This window comes from Marmota marmota, unplaced genomic scaffold, assembly GCF_001458135.2.
Source record: "Marmota marmota marmota unplaced genomic scaffold, marMar, whole genome shotgun sequence".
NCBI classification, from domain to species: domain Eukaryota; kingdom Metazoa; phylum Chordata; class Mammalia; order Rodentia; family Sciuridae; genus Marmota; species Marmota marmota.
This window is the reverse complement of record NW_026000222.1, coordinates 9,164,791-9,190,540: the sequence shown is the minus strand read 5'-3', so window position 1 is coordinate 9,190,540 and position 25,750 is coordinate 9,164,791. Positions and strand designations below refer to the sequence as shown.

At 42.0% G+C, this 25,750-nt stretch overlaps 1 protein-coding gene across 2 annotated transcripts in view; it reads right to left on the bottom strand.

Moving 5' to 3' along the window:
- Adamts18 (ADAM metallopeptidase with thrombospondin type 1 motif 18) overlaps window positions 1-25,750 on the bottom strand; it is a 135,133-nt gene that overhangs the window by 44,731 nt on the left and 64,652 nt on the right. For both annotated transcript variants that reach the window (XM_048792356.1, XM_048792355.1), the window contains exons 9-14: window positions 18,218-18,313; window positions 13,591-13,739; window positions 7,008-7,180; window positions 3,170-3,300; window positions 2,336-2,459; window positions 1,031-1,275 (exon numbers count right to left, since the gene is read on the bottom strand). In XM_048792356.1, coding sequence (XP_048648313.1) covers window positions 1,031-1,275; window positions 2,336-2,459; window positions 3,170-3,300; window positions 7,008-7,180; window positions 13,591-13,739; window positions 18,218-18,313 — 918 coding nt within the window. The remainder of the gene's footprint in view (window positions 1-1,030; window positions 1,276-2,335; window positions 2,460-3,169; window positions 3,301-7,007; window positions 7,181-13,590; window positions 13,740-18,217; window positions 18,314-25,750) is intronic.

The window sequence follows — 25,750 nt, the reverse complement described above, 5'->3', positions numbered from 1 at the left end:
AAACCTTTTCTCTTTATAAGTTGATTATCACAAGTATTTTGTTGCAATCACTGACTAAAACTCTTAGGTTTTCCACCCTCATTTTTCAAGTAAGAAACGGAAGCTCAGAATGACAAACATAAATGCCTTGTTTCCTAAGCATACATTATATGCAAATATCATTTCTATGCATGCTGAAGCAAATCACGTGCCTGAGGGAGCAAACCATCAGTCCTGTTTTCCCAATGGGAACAAAGGAAACTCAGAGACATGATGACATGGACTACATAAAACATAAAACAGAATCATTTTGCGGTCATTTGCAGACATGTCGGCTGGGTTTTTTACTGTCATTATTACCCATTAATAATGTATTCAAATTCTCTTGGTTCTTGGGAAATCACAACCTACAAAATTATGATGGTTTAGTATGACAAACTCTGTGGACACTCAAGCAAACATTTTCTCTATTATATTACTGCTCCTCCCAGGCTAGCTGACCTGTGTCTTGGATAACTACAATGAACCATCCAATTGACAGACACAGATCAAGGGGAATAATTTCAAAAGTATTCCTGCTGTACTCCTTGGAGTTCAGGAAAGCCAAGCATGATGGTGAGAGGCTGGCATATAAAATGGGAAAATCAACACATTCTCCTGGAAGTTCAATGACTTTTGTTCTCTTCTCCAAAATGGAATTGCTAAATGACATTTCCTCTTTGTGCTTTTTTTCCCTCCACAATAGTGGAGATTGTGTGCTTTCCCACTAAGCCATGTCCCCTGCACTCCCATCCCTTTTAAAAAATTCTTGAGACAGGGTCTTGCTAAATTGCTGAGGCTGGCCTAGAACTTGCTTCATTCACCTCCTAGAGTCACTAGGATTCCAGGCATGCACCACCATACCAGCTCCTCCTTGTACTTTGAAAGTTAGCCTATTAGGAAATAAAATTTGAAACAAAAGGATGGGAGTCCTTTGAGCTAGCTCAAATTAGAGTCTTCACTATAAATGCAGCTAGAAGAATTGAGAACTGAATCAGCAGAAGGGGCTTACTTCAAAGACCAGCGTCTCATTTGTGGGTCCTGGTGCATACAGACGTTCCGGCTGATTAAAGGAGCGCTGGTATTCAAATGTGGTCCCAGCAAAGGAGAAGTCCCCGGGCCAGTCAATGCTCCAGCCCCCTGTGAGGTAATACTTTTGACTGAGGCTTCGAACAGCAAGATAACTGGAGGACACCTGCAGCTCCTGGATCTCAATGCTTCGGGCTCCCGCTGGAATGACGACCACTGGGTAATATTCTAAATGGAAAGAAGAGAACATTTCTGTAGTCTACACTGCACATTGGAGAAGGGCAGCTAGAAGCACCTGCAGAGGAGAGGTGTCCATCTTTATACCGCAGAGTTTTTGAATCATAAACTGATATTTGTTCTCATTCCTCAAAGTCAAAATGAAAAATTAACTCATTTTCAAGTGGTAGAAACATTAGAAGAAAATACATTTGGCTTTTCCAGTGTTTTACCAAGCGGGTGTTTGCAGTTGAGAGACACGTCCATCTGTTCCTAGCCCCCTGATGTGGATTAACAGGGTACTAACTGTAGGCTGATAGGGTGTGGCTGGAGGAAGTAAACCACTGGAGGTATATGCCTTTGGGATTCACATTTTGTCCCTGGTGAGCAGAGCTCTCTCTGCTTCTTGTTCGCCATGTCCTGAGTCGATTCCCCCCACCCCCTACACTTCCACCATGTTTTGCCTCACCTTGGGCCCTGAGTAATGGAGTTGGCTGACCGTGGACCAAACTTCTGAAACTATGAGCCAAAATAAACTTTTCCTCCTCTGAGTTGTTCTTGTCAGGTATTTTGGTCACAGTGACAGAGAGTTGACTGACACACCAACAAAAGCCACAAAACTCAAGAACACTCCTTGTTCTTTTTCATCTCACCAGAAGAAACCTAGTCATGTATCCCTACCAGTGAGCCTCAGAAAACAGGGATCAAAGGTTTACTTTTACTCAAGATGTTTAGATAATTGCTTTGAACATTCAGGTACCACTGTGAGCACAGGTCCTCTAACTTTCACAGTAAGTTTCTTTGTTTAGCAAATGCTCGTGGGGGCTAGGATAAGCTGGTTGGCACATTTAAACTGCAGAGTGGGACGGCATTCCTTCAAAGCATTCCTGAGATATGCTACATTGGCAAAACTCCCCTCTAAAGACCATCTACCCTCCCTTGTTCCTGCAGGAGTGACAGAAGCTCTCATCTCGGTGTGTCATGGCACTGGTACTATGTCAGTGTGACTTGAACTTGTTCAGCTGCACCCATGCTTCACCAGCCACAGCAGAGAAGGAGCAGCATCTCTTACCATTTGCTTTGTGCTGGTTGAGGTACAGGCCTTTGTAAAACTTGCAGGTCGAATTATCACCTTTGCAAACGCCACACGCATCCAAAACTGCTTTAGAGCCAAGTTCATGATCACATCCCACTGGCTATGACCAAAAAAAAATTAAAAAAGTGAGAAAATATGAAATCAGAAAATTCAGTGACTGAGAATAACTAGAAGGTGCATGTTTTCTATATTTATTGATTAAAAAGTACAGTGTCAAGTTTCTCAAATCTTTTCTCCACCATTATTGGACACGTAACGGAGCAGGTTACATGCATTAGCTAAGACTCTATACCTGTGAAAGTGGAATAAAATTACTACTAACTCCAGGTGAGATTTTTCAGGCCAGCTCTGACTGGACGAAATGCTGGACAGCTGGACAGCATACCTACATCCACACACTCCCCCTAAGAGGATCAAAGAGCTCAGAGTCAAACTGAAATGGGAGAGTGAGTGAGCACCCGGCGAGAAAGGAAAAGAAATAGCTCTCTTTCGAAAAACATATTTTGAGGTTCTAACAAAGCAGTGAATGTACTTAGAAAAATGCAGAAGTTTAGCATTATTTATGTTCTCCTTTTTTTTAAACTTCACTATGGAAAGTAGGCTATTCTACACATAGGGAAAAGGACTGAAAGAGAAACTGAAATGACTAGATAGGGGACATGCAGAAATCGAGCCAGTAACCTGGAGGTGGCATTCATATCCCAATTAAACCTTGCCTGCAGAGAATCTCTCACAACACTCCTGACAGCATCCATTTACTATGAGGAAACGCAGCAGGGCCATACCCCCAAGGCAGGAATGTTCACTTACTTCACAAATCCCATCAATACAAACGTCGTTTTTGTGGGGGGAGCAAGGAGTTCCATCTTTCACCTTGCCAGACATTGCAAAGAAAAATTCAAAGTTCTCGGCCTTGCAGTACAGTTTACATCGATCTTCCTCTAGAAGCAAAGAGATAAGCGTGGACACGGTCAAGGGAAAATTGCAAGGAAATGCTCTGATCATCAAAAGGTCCATTAAATTTACTCAGCAAACCATGATCAAAACAGATGACGTTATGCACAGTTTCATGTGTGTGCATCTGCAGACCCACATGGGCATGTGGCTTTTAAAAATATGAACCCCACTTAACAATCCAGGGAATGGGAAGCTGGAGCTCAGTGGTAGAGTGCTTGCCCAGTATGGGTGAGGCCCTGGGTTTGATAGCCAGCTTACAACCACCACAAAAATGACCATTTAACAATCCATGTAAAGCCTATCCTTGGTGACAGTCACCACATATAAGACTGGTGGATTGTGTAGCTAGTCTCTTGGATAGTGAATCTTCTAGGCTTCATGGGTCGTGTGCCAATGAAACTGATTTTAAGAAACAGTTCAGGCCATGGTTTGATTGCCTTGATTTAGGACTGGGTTACTTTAGATATTTATTTCATCTGTAAAGAGGAAAGTTTTTAGGCACTTCATAAAAAAAAGCACATTGTCAATCATGTTCAGAAAACACATAGAGCAAAATCATAACATGAAGAAGAAGAAGGAGGAGAAATAAAGACTCCTAAAGGCAGAAAACCTCATGAAGGCCCTCAGAAGTTTCTAAGACCATGGGTAAAAGAAAAAAAATATTATTTTTACGGTGCTCATGTTATCATATCAGAATGAAGTTACTATGTCAACTTCTCAAACAGAAAGCGCTCTCTTTGGCTGGGAATTCCAGATGACATCGCTCACATGGGACCTTATGTAGGCGACACCGAGTGACATCCCTAACAACAGTTTTACAACAAATGTGTAAATAGATTGCAAACAGTCATGATTCATCAAAACCCCCAATAAAAGACACAGTCAAAAGTTAATGTGAAAGAAATTAATTTATTATGGTTGAAACATGTAGATGTGTGGGTGGATTAAGTTTCTCAGCTATGATTTTTGAAAAAAAAATATCAGATTTAATGCCTCCTAATTTCTGCACATGAGATTAGGAAGTTGGATGACACACATCCTCTCTTTTCTCTATCATTCCCAAGTATTAACATATTCCAGAAAGCTCACATTTTCCAGCCAGATTCCTGGGAAAGTTTATGAACTGATCCATTAGAAACAGAAAGAGAAAAGGTGATGGGGTGGGTTGGGAGAGCTCACTAATGTAGAACAAGGGCTGTTTACAATTACAAATAAAGTCTTCCCTTGCTCTTCTTCAATGGCAGGAGTGTCACAGACCCTCAAGTCACAGTCAGTCTCTTCTGATGTAAGTATAAGAAGAAGAGGGACAGACCCGATGTCCTTAACTTTTCTCTCTCTCTCCCTGGGGAAGTGTGATTCCTGAGGCTGTGGATGACACACACTCTCTCATGCAACTTACTGATCACCTCCTACACAAAAAAAGCTCAGTAAACATCTGTAGAGAGAATAAGTGAGATTGCATGCTCCCTATTTAGTGAAAACTGCAATAGGGTTAGTAAAAGAACATCGAAACCCAAAAGCCATTCTAACTGGAGTGAGATGAAATTGTGGTGTAATTCCAATTTGCGTTTTCCTGGTTGCTGGAGAGGTTGAACACTTTTTCATACATTTGTTGACTCTGTGTGTTTTATCTCTTGAGAAACATCTGCTTAGTTTAGCCCATTTCTTGATTGGTTATTTGTTTTCTTGGGGTTAAACTCTTTGAGTTCTTCATACATTCTGGATTATTAATCTATCAGCAGAGCAGTGGCAGAGATTTTCTCCCATCCTGCAGTCTCTCTCTTCATACCCTTTATCATTTCTTTTGCTGCAGAAGCTTATCAATTTGATGCCATCAAAAAAAAAATCATCTTTCAAGTTATAAAATTCATCTGTTTTACTTTCTCTTCATGTATTTGACGTAGAAGTCATTTAAAAGACAACAGGTTTCATGAACACCGTATTTGAAGACAGTTGCAATGTGGGAAAGACCAAGGAATATCCGAGAAGCCAAAGCAAAGAACAGAGGGAAGAGCAGGGAAGGACACGGAGCCCCAGAGGAAGGACCCTACATAAGAAACACAGGATTAGGAGAGTATGCCACCAAGGGAGGACACATTTTCAAATCCCTAACCAGGAGCAGCCCCAGCTGTTCTGTCCACTCCCATGGTCCACCAGGCTACATAGCATCCTTCCTGGGAGGACACCTCTAGTGATGAAGAACTTCCATCTCGCAAAGGGGACAGACACACTTCCACTGGGGATGGACACACTTCCATTGGGGAGAGACAATATTCATTCATTCATTTCTAAAGTCATAGATGCTGAAGATAGGAGAATGCTGAACATGGGCAGAGGCTTCATCTCTGTGGAGCCTAAATTCTCCAGGGGAGAAAGATAATAAATTGATTGGATTCAAAAGAATAAATTCAGGCCCTGATAAGAGCTATGAAAAATTTGGCAGGGTGAAGGTGTCAGAGAATGGAATGAAGGAAGGATACTTTGGAGGGGCTGGCAAGGGAGGTCTGAGAAACTCGAAGGAGATTTCAAGAGATCATAGCCCTTGAATGGCGTTCTCCAAAGCAGTTTCAGACAAATTTAAACCTTTTCTCTTCAGTAGCTCTTCAAAGTCTGTAATATAAGTAGTCTCTTTTCTTTTCTGTAGCAATGTTCACAACATTCATTACTTCTCCTAAGACACAGCTTTCAGAGTGTTCCTATGTGATTACAGCTGGGCTTTTGGATAATCACGACCCAGAACTTGATCAATGATCCTGAAATGGCTGAGATGATACTGAGCAAAGATGCACCCTCTTCCCCCTTGATTTGGAGGTGCTATTTGCTAGGCTGATGTCTCTAATTACATTAATTTCCTCGATGGGCAATTAATATAAGTTCATCTTGAGCTTTTGCATAAGAATACTTCGTAAATTGTCAGAAAATTTGGGTCTCTTCTCCTTCCACACACCTTCTGCTCATGGTATTTGGGATTCACATGTATCTTCTCAAGGGAACATGGGTGAGTTTTGATAAATCAAGTCGATATAAAATCAGAATGAAAACAACTAGAACAGTGACAGCTTATTCTATATAGGCAATAGAAAGCACATTAAATTCTCACATTGCAACTAAAATAAATGCTTTGGTCTTCAGCCAAAATAAAAACACGTTAATTTAAAAAGCAAAACACAAGCCATAACTTTTAGTTATCGTAAGTACTAAGAATCTAGTATAGAGATCATTTTTATTCATGCTTTTTTTTGGGGGGGAGGTGCCCACATACACACATGCTCTCTACAAACAGGCCTTCCTGGGCTTGAAATCATCGGACTTGTCAGTTACTGAGGACAATGTCTCTATGGGGTATATATGGTTTCATGAGTTTGGGGTCTGGACAACTCATACCAATTTCAATTAAGATCCCTGGGAGACAAAATTGCTGAAACGTCAAAACTAAGTTTGGAAACATAACCAAACACATGGATCCTTTGGCTCACGGATTGGGGAGACAAGGAGTGTCCTGTGGATTTAAAAAAAAAAAAAAGGTGTGGAAAAATAAACAAAACCTATGGAAGTGAACAGAAACGGAACCAGGACGAGTCTGGGGAGTGAGGGGTGAACAGTGAAGCTCTGTTACAGGGGCAGCGGTGGCTTCTCAGTTGTTCCTTCTCACGGAGACATTTGTGAGCGCGTGTCCCAGAGGCTGAGTTACCTTCCACTTTGGTGTAGGGTTTCCACTGGTAGAACCACCCACGGAAAGGTTTGCTGTTGTACTCTGCACATTGCTGGGCTCGAAAATCCAGGCTGTTTTTATTACAGGGCTCCATGTTGCACAGCTGATAAACACGGCCAGAGCCCGGACAGAACTTGCCACCATACTGAGGCCTAAAAAATAAAATTCAAGAACTTCAGTGCTAGCCATCCAAGGCCTCGCTATGAGGCACATGCAATAATAAGGAAAGGGACAATCCACCCGAGCACTGTTACCGTGTGTGCCGCTGTACACAGATTATCACAGGAAGGGAAATACGGAGATATGACTTCCCACATCCCTCTTCATCCACTGCAGACATAATGAATGAATCAGGGATTCTTTTTTTTTTCTCTCCTTTTTTTTTTTTTTTTTTTTTTGCAGAAACTTGGCCTGAGCTCAAAATCTTTCTCAACATAGCCTTAGGCATCTATTCCTCCTTAACTGGCATATAAAATCAGACTTATTTGCCCTCTCTTATTTAGTTTTTATATTCTGGCAATTTCCTTAATGACTAATGAAAGGATAATTTTTTAATGATTTTTATTGGTGCCTTATAATCATACATAATAGTGGGATTGTCGCATTTGTGCATGCACATACATAATCTGATCAGTATCATTCCCCGTGTCTCCCCTTTCCCTATCTCTTGCCCTGCACAAAAGTCAACTCAAAGTTGACTTTTTAGGAATTAGACCAGAAACCTTGCAACAGCTAGAGGAAAACATAGGGTCAACATTCCAACATGCAGGCAAAGACATGAACTTCTTTAATAAGACCCCTAAAACTCAAGAAATAAAACCACGAATCAGTAAGTGGGATGGCATTCAACTTAAAAACTTCTGCACAGCAAAAAACAAAACAAAAAACTAAGAGCATGAAGAGAGAGACTACGGATTGGGAGAAAAAAATATTTGCCAGCTACTCTCTGGACAGAGAATTAATATCCAGAAATATAAAGAGCTCAAAAAACACCAACCAACAACCCAATCAATAAATGAACACAAGAATTCAACAGACATTTCTCAAAAGAAGAAACACCAATGTCCAAAGGACGTCTGGAAGGAGACTTCCTCCTGCATCAGGGAAATCTGTAGACACACTCCACCATCTTTAGTAACATCCTGTGTGTTCACGTGGCACTGGCTTCCGGTCCTCCTGACAGGGACCTACTGTCATCGCCAGCTTCTCCCACTTCCCAGGACTCTCATCATCTTCCTAGGCTTTTCCAAAATGCACCCTCACAGAGAAGGGCAGGACCCTAGGCAGCAGGAACAAAGTCCCATTTTCCATGATCTCCTGTCCAGCTGTCAGTCCTCAGGATGATATTTAGATTGATCCTGAGGGAAAACATTGCTTTGTTTTCATGCACTTAACCTTGCAGGGGGCCTCCTGCTTTCCTGCCAAGCACAGTGGGACATGGCTTTCCAGAGTAGGGAATCCCATTAGAACATAAATGGTTATGATCTAAGGGCAAGCTCTTTAAGATCTTACTTGGCAGACTCTCATCCACCAAAACCAGAGAGCAAGACAAACACCATCACAACCACATTGACAATCACTACTAACCACCTACCCAGTCTACTCTGTGCACAGAGCAATTCCTTCTTTTCATTACCCACTTCTCATAGCCTTCTCCAAAGGCTGAAACTCAACTGTGGATCCGATGCCAACATGTAACATAAAGGGAGCTCCAGATTAATAAATTGATGGGATTAAAATTCCTGGTCTCCCTGGGAAGCACGATCATGCTATAAAACACCTTGGGGTTTGCTCCAGCATCCTATCAATCTCTCCCATAACTGCCTGCTAAGATGGGCTCAACAGAAACAGGAAGGGCCACATGGCCAGACGAGATTTTTGTGCTATCTCAAAACATTCTGGAGAAACTACTTAAACACACAGCAGACATGGTGCTAGATCAAACCCCTAAAGACTTCTTCAATGATCATCTAAAAAGCATTTGGAAAACCTTAACGTGCTTCATCATAACTTCAATATTCCTAGTCATCTTCACAAGGCATATTTAAAACAAATTTCTCAGTGGAAGACCTTCTGTCTGAGAGCCAAAAAATAACTCTCATTTGGACTGATCATATGTCATGAAGTGAAAGGGCACCTCGGCGTGTTACCTTTCAACTCACAGAACTTGTAACATGGAAAAGACCTCCAGACTCAAGCAGTCTTCCCCTCATTGCACAGATGAAAGGAAAGAGAGAGAGGATGGAGCTTATAAAACTTGCTGAATGATGAGGCCACACAGCTAGAGGAAACAGAGCACAACTCATCCCTGGGCCTCCAGACTCTGCCCAGGACTCTTTCCTATTCAACCTTGCCCACGTGTCACTGAGTTAGGAGCCCTATGTGGGAAGAGGGAGAGAGAGTGGTATAGTGGCCAGGGTGCCAGCCTCTTACATGGAGACAGACCTGGTTTTGAATATTCTGTCTCTTCCCAACTTGACTTTAGACAATTTTATTGAAATTCCTCATCTGTAAAATGAGAGCAATTTTGGCCACTGATGTAGTATTTTAATTTGGGGCAAAGTTAGCACAAACAAATTATATCTGTTTTAAAATACTTTATACTTGTGTATTATCTACCCACACTGCACTGGGTAGTTTGCAATGTGGATTTTACATATGCATATATTTCATTTGTCATTATGGGACAAGGCAAAGCCAAGACTTTGAGTTTTCCTTTTAATCTTCCAACTCTACATTTTTGAGTAGCTTTAAGCGTGTGAGAATAAATTAAGAAAAAATTCTACCATAAAATCCTTCCATATAGTAAGCTATTTATGATTAAAAACAAAAAAATGGAAACAGAATACAAAAGTCTAAGTATCTGATTCTGTCCTTATATTACATTTGCTTCTGTGCAGTTCATCCTGACTACAGGTGGCTGGATTGCCCTTAGGATCACTTGGGGGAGCTCCATTAAGTATACGTACATACATGTGTATGCACATATACATGTACATAGACACCCATGGATTCCTGGGCCCCTCCACAGACTCTCAAATAGAATGTATGACCTGTGCTTTTAAAAGAAATCAGTGTGATTTTTCAAGTATGCTGGTGGTTCTAATAATTAAACCTGGGAATGGCTGATTGGAAAATGGGCCACAGATTCCATACAATTATTGTTCTAGAGCCATGGTTTCCCTCTGCTCTCCATTTTCTTAGCAGTGTTACAGCAGCTGGTAGATAATTCTTTCTCCATAGACTCATGCTTCAGGAAAGTGCTAATTTTCTTGAGAAATTTATAGAATTTCCCCAGTGTTATGGTTTGGATGTGAGGTGTCCCCCAAAAGCTCATGTGTGAGACAGTGCAAAAAGGATCAGAGGAGAAATGATTGGGTTGTGAGAGTCTTAACCCAATGAGTGATTTATCTCCTGATAGGGATTAACTGAGTGGTAACTGGAGTGGTGGGGTGTGGCTGGAGGAGGTGGGAATTGGGGCGTGGCTTTGGGTGTATATTTGTGTCTGGCCAGTGGACTCTCTCTGCTTCCTGATCATCATGTTAGCTGGTTCCCTCTGCCATACTCTTCCACCATGATGTTCTGCCTCACCTCCAGCCCTGAGGAATGGAGCTAGCTTTCTATGGACTCAGACCTCTGAAACCATGAGCCCTCTGATAACCTTTTCCTCCTCTACAGTTGTTTTGGTTGGGTCCTTTTAGTCACAGCAGTGAAAAAAGCTGACTAAAACACCCAGGCTTTCTTATGGTGTAGCAACCAGAAAAAGATGTCAAAGGGTTAAGACTGGGGATCTGGTCTGACTCTGCCATTTGCAGCATGGTGCCCAGGCAGGGGCTGCTTCTGTGATCAGCATTCTCTCTCTCCCCTATCCAGCTGCCATCTGTAAAACAACTGATTTCAATCCATGTGTCACCATCAACCAGACTGGGAACAAATGTCTAAAGAAGTATTTTGTGAGACACAGAAACCAGAGACTGGACCAATTAAGAACTCCTAGAACAGACATGAGTGAACGGAGGTGGCCACAGGTGCTGCTGGTAATGGCTGTTCCAGGAGTAGACAGATTTTACACTCTATGAAACCTCAACCATTTGATAAATCCATAACCCAGGCAGGAATGATCCATGTTTCATGAAATAAAATATGTACTGGGAAAAACACCACTAAATGAAATAGGCCCCATATTGCTTCTCAGATGAGAAAATAAAAAGGGTCAGCTGGCTGATGTGAACAGAGGAACCCAATGCTGAAACTGAAGCAAGAAAGAAACCAGTAACTTGAAATTGGGAGGGGAAAAAAAAAAAGCAAATTAAGAGCAGAGACAGAACAATCAATTCAGCTGTCCTGGGATGGCCGACCCTCTACATGTTTTGTGACTTCATGCAGAGTTCAATAAACACTATCCTGATGATCCTCGATCTTGATCAACATGATGAAACTGCACTGAGTAGAATTACTTCAGTGATTAATCCTTTTATTAGGCATCTCTGAAATTACAATATGTTATTTCCACGAATGAGTCCCTATTATAATGAGAGTTCTCCATCCCATAGATATGAGAAAGGTTTTAATTTAAATCTCGGGGGCGTCACGCATGCACTTTACCAGCAGAGCTATTAAACTGGGCCATCTATTTCTTTTTGGGGAAAATAGTGAGATTGTAAAATTTCGTGATGTATGAAAACCAGATCCATGAAATATGCTTCAAAAATGTAAAGTAATATAAAGGTTTTTAACAGTTCTAGCCAAGACATGGGCTGTGTTCAAAGTTTCAGAAGGGTGGTTTTAATAATCTGGTATGAGTTATAAATGCATCAAAGCCTTTCTTCCTTTATGCCCAGTGACTGGATCTGATGAGACCCCAGCAACTCAATGGAAGATGATTCTGCCCCTCATAAGACATTTGGCAATGCCTGGCATTATTGTCATTTGTCACAACTTGAGGGTGGGGAGTTGGATAGTGATCCTACTAGTACCAGATGGGCAGATGACAAAGTTGCTGCTAACTATCCTGCAATGTACAGGGCAAACCCCACAAAAGAATTTTCCAGCACTTCATGTCAGTAGTGCTGAAGCTGAAAAACCCTAGGTTAACCCAAGATATCCCAAGTAGTGCTTGACAAATCATGGTCAAGTTAACTCCAAACTGCTCCTTATAATTTGGGGGAGGGGCAGGGGGAACAAAAAACAAACAAAAAAATCCTTTTTGATCCAGCTCAGCCTGCTGACTCAGATGAAGTACCCTTTGTCTCTTTAAAAGTTTCCTTTTACTCTAGTTGCATTATTTAATTCTCAATTTACCATTTATGCAATGCTATGACATACCAGTCCCTTCTGAAAACATTATGTAACTATTAGCTGTTGTAGGTGCTATCATTATCCTATTCTCACAAATTACGGCTCTGGGAACAGAGAGAGCCTGTTGTGGGTGGCCACATAGCTAGCAGGCCAGCATGCAAATCTAGGGGCTTCAGAATCTATGTTCTTAAGCCCTGGGCTCTTCCATCACTCAGACTGTATTGGGAAGTTACCTGGACCATTTTCAAGGTCCCCATCACATTCTTCTGACCCTATTAGCATTCTCTAGGTCCAGGACCATCAGTGATGTCTCTGCCTCTCCCCCTTGCTTCTGTGGAGTGATCCTGTCTTCCTGGTGAACTTGGGGTAAGAGAAACGAACACCACACAGTCCCCAGATCCTTCTTCTGAGTGCCCACTGGATGCTCCCTATGTTACAGGCACTCTCTAGAAACAATTTCTAATTCTCCCGAGAACATCACCAGGATCACAGAAGGGTATTACATATGTCTCCATTCCACCCACAAACACGAGCTGAGAGTTCAAGTGATTTTCTCAAAGCCATACATTTAAGAGGTGGCAGACACATGACCTGGAGTATTTGTCTGAAGCCTAGGCTCTTTCTAGATCACATGCAATGGAAAATACCTGACGCGTAACTTAGCATATATAACAGTAACCTAAGCACACCGGTATTTACACAGAGTATGGATGGCAATTCAGACTCTAGTCTGACTCAACCAGAGTGCCCACAGGGACCATCGGCCAATTTCAATCCATTCGTGATTTAACTTGTCCTCTTAGTGGCTTTTTGTTTTCAAAGGAAATTGAATTTCTTGTCAATAATTTAAAAATTGGAAAACTTCACACATAACTTTTTTTTGTTTGTTTGTTTCTTTTGAGAAGTCAGGCAGAACAGTCGGCCCACGTTGGTATACATTCCTGCAAAGCAAAAATAAGCACATTTTCTCCAACTCACAGCTTGACAGACAGCCATGCATTCCACCAACTGAGCTTCTGTGCTCCATAATCTCTCAGGCACCTGACTGTATGACTGTAGAGCCCAGGGTAGGTTAAGAAAGTAACTTGGGCTATGACTTGTCCTTGATGGTCACATTCATGCGTGGAATAAGTTCTTTGCTGTGTTTTGGTTTCTGCCCACCCTGCCTCCAATTCTGTGCAAATTGTAAAATCCTGGTTGACTGTTATTCCCCAGAGGGAAGAAAACCAGTGTGTTACTGGCTGGCTTTCTGTGGGAGCCTTACTTGGGGTTATTGCAGTGTCTCTCCTGATACTTGACTCCTCCACCACAAGTTCTGGAACATTCTGACCACTTCGACCAGGTGGACCACTGGCCATGGATGGGCCGGGGCCCGAGCTCCCCAAACTTTACACACTGGCCTTGCCGACACCACTGTGAAAAGAACGTGGGACACGGTTCCCGTCAGAGCACACCTGGGAAAGCACAGGGAGATGTGAACACCTGTATAGGAATGGGAGAAACGGGTCTGTGGGCAAAGAGGAAAATGCAGGACCCCTTGATCGGTCCCTTTCTCTGCGCAGTTTTATTAACAGTTACTCCACCTTGGCTGCCTGCATTTTGAAAAGCTGCCCAGCTAGACAGAAGTAGCATCTCCCACCAACAAGCTGAGCCTCACATGATCCGTGAACTGTCAAGGTGGAACATGGGATGAGGTTCCACCTAACAACCCAGGAGTCGGGCGAAATTGCAAAGGGGCCTCCCTTGACAATGAGAAACAGTGCTACTACCCAGGGACAACTCAGGTCACTCACTCAAGGAGAAACGGATTTTAAGATATTAACAAAGCATTGATCATTTTGATGATTATCTCCTAAGAACAGATAATTGGACATACAATATATTTTTGTTGGGCAACATCACTATTGGGCATTTCTTAGGAACCCAAGTAACTTCCAGTCTGAACCAATCATGGTCTTCAGATAACGTATGTTACCCTTTTGACTATATGAAAGGTCCTCATCTCAGACCCTCTGATGACTTCAAAGTCTTTCGGCATCTGATGGATTAGCTCTGGGTCTTTCATTAACCCGTGATCTGCACAAGGCGGAGCTGTGATCTGGGCTGACCTTCCCCTTTGAGTTCTTTGCAGCATAGTCCAGACCTTGCTGGTCATCTCCCTTCTTGGGGATTTGGGGGTTATATTAGTCTGGTAGGGTTTTTGGGGGGAGGGGGCTAGATATTTTTCTTGTGGTGATTTTAATATGAGTAAGTTCTGCATGACTTAGCACACTGCACACTTTCCCAAAAGCCTCTGCAATTAGATCCAAAAGGTTGGGTTTGGACCATGCCAGGTTTTGCGGAGAAATAGGGGTTCAGTTACAAAATTATGGGGTGTTTTTTTTTTTACTTTTAAATCTTCACTTTTCCCCTGTGACACCTTGGGCGTTGTAGCTGTTGATTGTGTGGCTTGGTTGCCAGAGCACTTTGTCTGGGTTAAGATATCGCTTCCTTTCTTCAACTTCTTGCCTTGTGCTGATTAATTCTTCTGTTTTTAATTTTTCTTTTCCCTGGATTAATTGCCACTGCAGAGTTTGCATGAAACCATATAACATTGTTGAGAACTTTCTGGGGGAAAGCAATCGGTCATTTGAGGGTTTTATCCCTCAAATAAGCATGCCTCTTCCCTACCAGGGATCACAGGGCCTCTATTGGACTGGGCTCAGTAGCTGACACCAGCCAGCAACACGTGCAGCAGCCACAGCAGCTGCAGCTGACCATCAGTGGGAACGAGGAACTTCACATTAAAATCTCATAGAAGCCTTGCACGGCACTTAGGAGTTAGAGAAATTTAGGAAAGAAATGCTAACTTGCTTAGTCACACAGTTACCCAAATAACTACCTAATAGCAGAGACTAGATTGGACTCAGCAGCCAAGGTTCCTAAACAGAACTCATCCTACCTTTGACCTCTGAGGCAAATTACTGATCCACATACCTTAATTTTTAATCTAATTTCCTTTTTGGAAATTAGTAAGTTTTTTTTTAGATCTGTTCCAGTCATTCAACTAATTGGACTTTCTATGATTTCAGTATTTATCCCAGTATTAGGTTAGACTGCTGCTAACTTGCTCCCTCTGGCTTTCCAATGAGTTTAGAAGGTAGGAATGTGGAGGAAATATCCAGAGACATGCCAATATCCACATGTGTATAGAAAATCTTTATATAAAATATAAATACTAAACAGATACATCCACAATTTTATCCAACTACATATATATATATTTCTGGCAGTACTTCTAATATCAAACTGAATGGCCATGACTTACAGCAATACCTTTGCATAGAAAGCATGTATGCATCTTTCTTTCCTGGCACACATATCTTGAGATGAAAGTACCTGGCTTTCCTTCTCAATTATTTTCTGAATATTCATAGTAAGAATCATCACTGAAGGACGGGGGACTGCCTAAGGATGGGGTAGGATAGGTTGAGTTCTGGTTAGAAAGAAACAAAATTCTGACCAGCTGCTGCACTGCCCCTGACACTCCAGATAAAACATGAAGCAGTGGTGCCCTCAGCCTTTATGGGGTGAACAGTCTCATTCATTACAATTCCGCTCTCCGCGGAAGGAGGAGTCACAAGAGCATATGTACCAGAATGCAGTCATTATTACACAGGAGTGATGGCAGATGGGACTTACTGGGGATGCTTTCTGCTGAGGGTGACCTCACATTGGCGGGCTTTTCTCAGAGCATGATTATACACCCCACCCCCACATTTCAAAATAATGGGGGTGGGGGATGGTGGCATTAGGACATTGGTTTCCTAACTTCTGGTCTGACTCATCTCCTGTTCTGTTTACTGAAGTCTAATCAAAGTGCATTTTAGTCCCTATGGAACTGAGGTTCCTAATTTACTTATATATTAAATCTTATGCCCTGTTATACATCACATATTTTCATTATTTATATTAATCTGTTCTTATATATGCCTTCCCATGTTTATTGATGCTAAGTTTTTTTTTTCTTTTAATGAAAATCATCTATTAATTCTCAAGTTACAAGTTCAGTCTTCAAAATTAAATTGGCTTGAATGGTTATTTTTAACTATTTGATTAATTAACCCATTGCTTTGTATCATCACAGCTATAAAACGTCTATAAGCATTTTTAATGAGAATCCTCATTGGGATTTCCTAAGAGCAGTATATCTGATTAAAAATTGCACATAACTTCAATTTTTAAAAATGTATTTTCTTTAAAATATAAATATTATAGACCTTCCAAGAGATGTTGAATAAATGCCTTAATAAATATAAAAAATACATTTGCTGACCACCCACTTATTTTCATATGCTGTGTCTATGCTCTGTCGCTACTTTTGGCCTTTCCCTCAAAAGTCTCCTCTTTCTCTTCTCCAGCTGAAGATACTCCACTCCAGTGTAGGCCCAGGAGAACCCACTCACAGCAATGAATCCCCAAAGCATACCTAATCCTGAGCAAGGTTCAATTTCATTCATCTAGGCTTCGGTAGCCACTGGTGCTTATAGAAGATATGCATTAAAGGGAGTTGGAATTACTGCCTCTGCATAGCTTTCTCTGCTGGACTATAAATTCTTGAAAGGTTATAGCTGAGTTTTATTCACTTCTGTATCCTCAGAGTCTCCTCTCCCCAATATCTAGTACTGAAAAGATTGCACAGAAATTGAATTCACTTTAAATGGCCAATTTGTCTACACAGGCTTGTGTTGACTTAAAAGAGTCAAAAACAAAGATCTGTAAACCACTGACATGTTATCATTTGTAGCACATGTTCGGTTTTTCAAGTGAACTCTCCAAATCGGGACCATTTACTGGTACCTTCTTATGGTTTGGATATGAGGTGGCCCCCAAGAGATTTATGTATTGAAGGCTTGTTCCCCAAGGTACTACTGTCCAGAGTTGGACTACTGGAAGTTGATGGATGCCATAGGAAGTGGGGACCTGGTTGAAGGAAGTAAGTTACTGGGGTGTACTCTGGAAGTATATATTGTTACTGACCTCCTTCCATCTTTCCTTCCCACTGTCATGAGCTGAGCAGCTTTCTTCTTTCCACCCTTCCGCCATCATGTTCATCTGCCTCATCTCAGGCCCAAAACAATGGAGCCAGCAGCCTACCAACCATGGACAGAAGCCACTGAAACCATGAGCCAAAATAAATCTTTCCTTCTCTAAGTGGATGTTCCCAGGTATTTTTGTCACAGTGACGAAAAGCTGACTAACACTTATCCAAGTGAACTTTCCCTACAGACTCTGCTGGGAAAGGGGAAGAAAAAGAGAAACTAATACCTGAGAATGTTTCCTTCAAAACACAGAGGTCTGCCATAATCTTCCATAACAGAGGGGGCTATTGCTCACAAGCAAAAAGGCTTTTTTGGCATTTGTGGATGGAGATGCCTCTTACCCTTCAATAGCAATGTAACTCTAAGTGATGGGCACCTCTGCAGCATGTCAGAAAGTCCAAGGAAGCTCCTGTGAGGTGAACTGAGTGGCAGAGGCCTTGGTCTGGAGAGGCAGTCATTTCTTTGCTATTTATGGGAACATGTGCTCCCTGAGACTCTTACCTACGGCATCAAGCTTAAAAGGCAAGTGGAGTGCAATGAAACCTACTAGCTCATTCAAATAGATTTCAATTCGAGACTCTATCTAAAAGAAGAAAAACAAAGGCAAAAAAAAAATCTGCTTCAACAATTGAACTGACGGTTATATTAGCATTCAGATTTGTAATCACTGCTGAATAATGCTCATCATTTTAAAGAGAAGGCAGAAAGTATATGCAGCCAAAGCACTCCATTCTGAGTCACCACGCAAAGAGTCTGTGTCTATGCCTCATTAAGTTTCCAGAGCCCAAAACTAACAAGTATGCAGTTTACCATACTCAAGCCACACATGGTCCCTTCCGCTGCAGGCATAAACTTGGTCTCACACCTGTGGCCCACTCGGTGGCACCAAAGTGATTTGCAAATGTCCTGAAAGGCAAGAAGGGACTGGTAAGGGTGGTAATGCAAGGAAAAAAAAAGAAAATATTCAAAGCTTTTGTACACAATATTATATTTTAAGATTGTGGCTGAAATCAGACAAATTATTCAGAAAGGAGAGGCAGGTGGAGTTGGTAAAGGCCAAATGCTCTAGCAACTGCAGAAGCCGTTTGTTTTAACCACAATGTGGTCATGTGCTTAGCAACTGGGAGGCCGCGGCAGTTTATTTAGAGAACCCTTGGATTAGACCAAAGACATCTGGGTTCTAATGGCAATAATAAACAGTGCAGCAGAATAGATCAAAATGGGGATAAAGCAATTCTGATTCAAGTCCTTTTCCTGGAACTCCAGGATGTGTGCTCTAGGGATGTGTTTAAGAATTCCTGAAAGCTATAGTTTCCTCTGTTTTCCCCATAAAAAGGTGACAAAATTAGCACTTGACTCCACGGAGCTGTCCTCAGAGAAAAACCATATGATGCATGCAAAATGGTTAGCCTGCCTGGCCCACGGAGTTATCCAAAACCTTGGCCATTAACATCATCGTCATTCCTTTCTTCATCTTTGATTACAAAGTTTAATTATCTAGATCATTTCATTCTCACACTAGACCTGTGAAACCATTTCAGTTATCCTGCTAGACTGTGGTGGGCAGAAAAGGGCTCACATGGCAATCCCTAGAACCCGTGACTATGTGAGTTTATACGGCAAAGGACAATGAGAGCTGCAGGGGGAACTGAGGCTGCTCATCAAACGACCTTGAGATGGACAGACTCTCTTTAATTATCCATGTAGGCCCAATGTAGTTGCAGGTTTTTAAATGGGAAAGTGGAGATGGAGAAATGAGAGATTGAGTGGGATGTAGAAGGAGGAGGCTGGCTCTGAAGGTGGAGGAAGGGGCCGTGAGTCAAGGAATGCAGGTGGCTTTTAGAAGCTGGAAAGGCCAAGAAAATGGGTTATCCCAGATAGGATCACAGGGAACACATCCCCACCCACCCCTGCTGTTAGCCTTTTCCTTTTCCAGAATAACAACATAACAAATTTCTGTTGCTGGATGTCACACTAAGCTTATGACACCACCTGGAAATTAATAGGAGCACCACCATTGTAGTGGCAGAAGCCTGCTTCATCTAAACTCATGCAGCTGAGGAGGTGGAGCAAGCTACAGACACTTTCAAAGCTGTGAATTTGCACAGCTAGTGGCAAGTGGCACTTGGCACTAGAACTGGCCTCATATTCCAGAATCCAGGGTCTTCACCATGGCTCCAGACCTGGGCTTGCTGGGAATGGATGTTGGAAAGCTCTCGAGTGTTCTAGGCCTCAGTTCCCAACCTACAGAGTAAAGGGGCTGAACCAGGACCAGGAGACTTCCAGTTCTAACTGTCCAAGTCACAACTCAGAACTAGCCACCAATGGAATGTCACAAAACATCCCAGAACATCAAAGTGATTGCATTTTGCCACATTCTGTTCTCAAAGGTCAAAATGGGAACTCACGGATTGGGGTGGGGGGATTCACCACCAGGAGAATATGAGATGACTTTTGTGGTTTCTTGTTGTGACGGTGAAAATTCAATCCACCAAACACCCAATTCCCCCAAGCATTCAAATTAATATAGATTTTACAACTAGAAAATATGGCCAGAACATGCTTGGTAATGTTTTACACACTTACACACACACACACACTCTTTCTCTAGGACTAGGAAAAGAAAACATAGAGAAACCAGAAGTATATGTGGTGATCTTGACCTTGTAAATCATAAAAATCTTTCCTTCAAAAGAGAATGGAAGAAAATTCACGTCACTGTTTAGAAACACAAGCACCAGCAGCAGCCTCAGACAGGGGCTCACATAACATTTGCAAATCCCAGAAGAGCTCCTAAGACAAAATACATACATCTTTCTCTGAACTGCCGCTGACATTAGAAAGCAGGAGGCAGCCCCCAACACAGTTACCATAGGGTGACCACCTCCATGTGTCTCCATATCAAGTGACCCCGGGGTCCAGGGATCTACATAATGTGGAAAAGAGAGCAGTCTCTGGAGGAGCGAGAGGACCCAGCCATTGAGACAATTAAAGCCACCCTTAGAAGGGCTTTCAGAATTAAGTCATCTTCTTTCTTGCAGCCAGATGAAAGGTGTAACCTATACCCCCAGCTCATGTGGCACAGGCAATGCCTGTCCTAGCTGCCACAGGCAATGCCAAGCCATGAGGCTGAGAGAAGGGGCAGCCGGAGAGGACCCGAGAGATAAAGCAAAACCAACCAAACCAACCAAACACACACACAAAGGCTCTGGAGTGAACTCATACAGGCTGCATGAACATGTTATTTCTCCTGCGGTGAAGAGCAGAAGTCAAATGTAATTACAGCCAACTGCATGCTCTGGCGACCGGGAATGCCCCCGAGAAAGCTCCCTTTCAAAGTAAACAGAGAGGCGAGTTTGTGCTTTTGTTGTGTGTACCTCCCTTTTTCCTTTTTCGAGACTATTCAACTAACTTTTCCTTATCTATAATTACCTGGACTTAAGTCATAATTTCAGGGAAAATGAAATAACCACAGAGACCCCAAGGTCTCATACTGCCTGGATATGATTTTGCTGAAGGAGACCACATTTTTAAGGAAAGAGTCTCGGGCTCTCCATCCTCTGTCCCTTGCTGATCACGTTCTCTGGTTAAATTCCAGGACGTACATCCCTTCTCATAAAACCCGACATGCTGAAAATGTGAATAGCTTCTGAAAATCAAGTTTTATACAACATCTCAAACTTCACGCCTCCAGAACTGAATTCCTCACCAGCCCCCGACACCTGTTCCATGTTCAGCCTTTTCCATCTCACGTCTTGGCATCTCCAGCCTTCCAGCGATTCAGGCCCCAAATCCTGCCATCATCTCTAACTCCTCTCTTTCTCTCACATTCTATCAGAAAATCTGCCGCTAGATCATGAAATCACATGGGCTGTACCTTCAAACCATTTCTAGAGTCTGAACAATTATCTCCACTTATACTGCTCCCTGTCCCAAGCCACCTTGAAGAGGCTCACCACCACACCCTTTCACGGGCCTCGAGTTCTGTCTTTCCCCATCCATCCTAGTTCATTCTCAACACAGTTGTCCAGTACTGTAGTCCATAGCTACAAGTGGCTCATTAAAACCAAATTTAGATCACTTTAAATGAATAAAAGATGCACTTCCTCAATCAGGGACACTAGTCACATTTCAAGTTCCTAAGAGGCAGATGTGGTAAGTGGCTACCATATTGGATGTTGAACATTCCCACCACTACAGAAAGTTCTAGAGGACAGCACTGAGCTAGACATCCTTCCACATCAGGTCAGCTCATGGCATTTCTCAGCTCAAAACTATGCAATGCCTCCGACTTCACTTAGAAAAATCCAAAGTCCTTATTATCCTCCGCCAAGCCACATATCATCGGGTCCCCTTTACCATTTTTGCTCTATCCACATTGGCTATGCATTGTTCTGTAAACACCTCCAAACTTAGGCCTTTGCACTGCCTGTTCTACTTTCCCTACTATCTGAATACCTAACACTTTCTTACCTCCATCTAGTCTTGGCCCAAGTTTCACCTCATATCACTACACAATTAAAACCTTAGCCAGTCACCATGCAATCAGCCTCCCAATTTCTCTTATCCCACTCCCAACTTACTCAGCACTTCTGACTTTTACACCATTTACTTATTTACAGTGTCTTCTATGCGCCATTTTCCTTCCCATTACAATTCATTGCTATGTGGGTAAGGAACTTTGCTTTTTCTCTGACACATCCCAAGAATAATGTCTGGGACAAGGCAGACTTTAATAAATATTGTGAAGTAAATCAGCATACGAATGAAAATTGTTGACTTTATAAATACAAGTCACCTTCACTAGTCATGACAACTCTGGAATACTTAAGGACAATCTTCAATTTTAAAAACATAAGAGAACCTGACGAACTGTGCTGCTGAACAGAGTTTTCCCTGAATTATTTCTCTGCATCCTCATCATGACCCTGTGAGGAAGGTCACAATCCTTGCCTTTGCTGTGCTCATGGGAAAGTAGAGCCTCAAGAGAAGTTAAGCAAACTCCTCAGTTGCCTTTAGCAGGTAAGTCTCTGGTTGCCCTGGATTTAAACTCACTTATGTTTAAACTCATTTGCTCAAACTTTTAAGCTAAGCAATAATTAAAAAGTAGCAGTTAACAATTAAAAAGTAACAATCAACAAAAATTGTCATGGTATCATTTTTAAAAATCCAGTTTACAGAAGTATAATTTACTATAATAATATGCACCCATTTTAACAAATGGTTCTAGGAATCTTGACAAAATACATATGCCACTGTAGACAATGCCATAATCAGGACAGAACATTCACATCACCCCCAAAATTTCCAAGAGGAAACCAGTGTTCTGATTTCTGTCACCATAGATTAGTGATGCTTTTTCTTAAATGCCATATAAATAGAATTTTCCAAATGGATTCTTTTATAGCATTTTGCTTAATTTTTTAAAAACTCATTCATGCTTTTGTGTAAATCAATAGTTTTTTTTTTTGAATGATGACTAGAGTTTCATTGTACAAATACACCAGAATTTGTTCATCCATTCACCTTTTGAAGGATATTCCAATTGCTCCCAGTCTTTGGTTCCTATGAATCAAGCAGTAACTAAGAACATTTCTGGACCAGTGTTTTATGATCATAATCTTTTATTTCTGTAAGGTAAATACCTTGGAGTGGATTTGCTGGATCAGAAGATAAAGTTGTAATTAATTTCCCATGTTAAAAATACACTGCCACACCATTTCTCAAAGTAAACGCGCCATTTTCCACACTCATCAGCAACAGAAAGAGTTCCAGTTGCTTCATGTGCTTGATGACATTTGGGTGTGCAGTTGGGTTTCACTGTGATTTATTCTGTGTCCTTCTGATAACTAAGATTGAGCACCATTTTATGTGTTCGTGGACTGTAGACTGTTTTCTGTTGACCTTCTTTTGTGATGGGCCATTGAAGTATTTTGTACCCTTTCCTTATTGTTTTTTTTTTCCTAAGGGGATGGGCACTGGTACCATTCTATATTCTCCAGATAGATACGGGAGAGGCATTAGATGTGGTCAAAAGCATGTGCTGCCAAGACTCAATCTAGTTCTGCCATTTGCTGGTTTTGTAAACATGAGCAAAACATTTATATCTTAACATGAAAAGTGTGGATAATGCATATTCCAAAGATACGCATGAATGAAAATAGTAATGTGTGTGTGTGTGTGTGTGTGTGTGTGTGTACACACACACACACACACACCTAATGTATATAATGTGTTTGCAGCATTGTTGTACAAAAAAAACCTGAATACATATAGCTATTCTTATACAAAGAAATGGCTGTCCTCCATTTACTAAAAATTCATTCAAAATAAATTCAATTTCATCACAATTTTGACTCGAAAACCTGGGCTTTTTGTCTTCTTGTCCACTGGCACTTTCTGCCTGATTGTGGCTAGATAATTAACTTCAATTTCCTTACCGTTGGACTGAAAAGCAACAATAAATAATGCCCCTATCTGTTCTACCAGTAGATAAATAAGACACTGGAGCCAGGCAAACGAAGATCAAAATAATCATCTTATTATACACAGCTGAAGATGAACTGGAGAAAGTGGCTGAGACCTGTGGCCAAATGGGTCTCCTAATACTGTGTGAAACTAACTACCCCTCCCCATTTGCAGACAGACACAAATCTCCATCCAAGGCAGACCCCCTAGAGGATTTTGGAAGAGAAGCATGCTTCCTGGAGGCAAGAGCACAAACACAGGATGCTGAGAAGCTCCTCTGGTGTGCAGGCTCACCTTTTTTTTTTTTTTTTTAATGTTTTTATTTTAGTTCTCGGCGGACACAACATCTTTGTACGTGGTGCTGAGGATCGAACCCAGGCCGCATGCATGCCAGGCGAGCACGCTACCGCTTGAGCCACATCCCCAGCCCAGGCTCACCTTCTTGCTCAGACAAGTCAAGCCTGCTTCCTCGAGGAAGGATGAGAAAAGACAGCATCGTCTTCCACTTCGCGGAAACAGGAATTGTGCCAAAAACATGTGGGCTCCAGTCCTCATTGCTAATCCAGAAATGCACACTGAGCACCTGCGATCCTGTCCGCCATGCTAGTCACTTTACCCAATGGGCAAGGACACAGGTGGTTACAAGGTGGTAAGGCTAACACAGAGGATGCAGAGAAAGCCCAGAGAAAGGAATGTTCCAGTCTCCATGGGGGATAAAGGAGGTAACTCTTGAGCTGAATCTTCAACAACAACACAAAATGATGAGGTGTTCGTCCCTCCGGTGGCCATGCAGTGTTCTAAGATGGGGAAATACACAGACAGAGCCTTGGACACAGGAGAGAGGAAATACTTGGAACCCTTACAAGGACATCAATATTGTCGGGACATAAGTATGTGGGGGAAATCAGGAGACACTGAAGCATGATGTAATAAATTTGGTATATTACAAAGGGGGTGTGATGAGATACTAGGAAGTTTCTATTTATCCTCCATTCTTTAATCCCAATGTCACATTCTTAGAAGAAGAAACACATACACATCCTACTATCCTTCAAAGAGAATGCTTTCTGAGGCAATGGTCCCAAAACATTCACTAGAATTAAAATACCTTCCCCACAATTTCCTTTTAGCTTCAAATTCTCTCAGTGGGTCTATAAGCAAACACAACAGACCTTGCTGTATGACAGAATAATGCTGCTTGCCCACCCACAGTATCAACCAAAAGATGGAGCAGCTGTTCAGCTGCCCATTTCTAACTCAGGGCAGTACCAGCATGGAAGTACTGATTGGACTCCGCTACCATGCATGGACCTCTGACTCACAGCATCAATCACTCTCTGAGCCAGGAAACATTTCTGAGTGTGTAATAACCAAGTGAATGTCCTCCCCAGAGGCTACAGAAGTAACCCTCCTGTAGGTCTGCCCAACTAACATGGACTATTAGCCAGATTAACAACTCATTTTCATCAACACTGCTATGGCTTAGGCGTGGTTTGTCCCCCAAGAGTCCATGTGTTGGGAGTATGGTCTTCGGTGTGGAGATGTTGGAACTGTCCAACAGGTGGGACTGGGTACAAAGTCATCGGGTCAGTTGTGAGTGTGCCCTTAAAAGAGATAAAGGTATTTCTCATGGAATTCTGGTTAGTTTTGGAGAGTGGATTCTTATACAATCCTGAACCTGACCCCATCCAGCCTATCTGGCTTGCTATTTAGCAATGTTAATTGCTTGCTTCCACACATGTCCTGACTTTTCCATCCTCCATGGTGGGATGCAGAAAACAGGGCTCTCATCAGAGCTGAGCCAATGCCAGTACCTTACCCATGAACCTCCAAAACTGTGAGCTAAAGCAACTTCTCATTCTTCAACTAGACTGC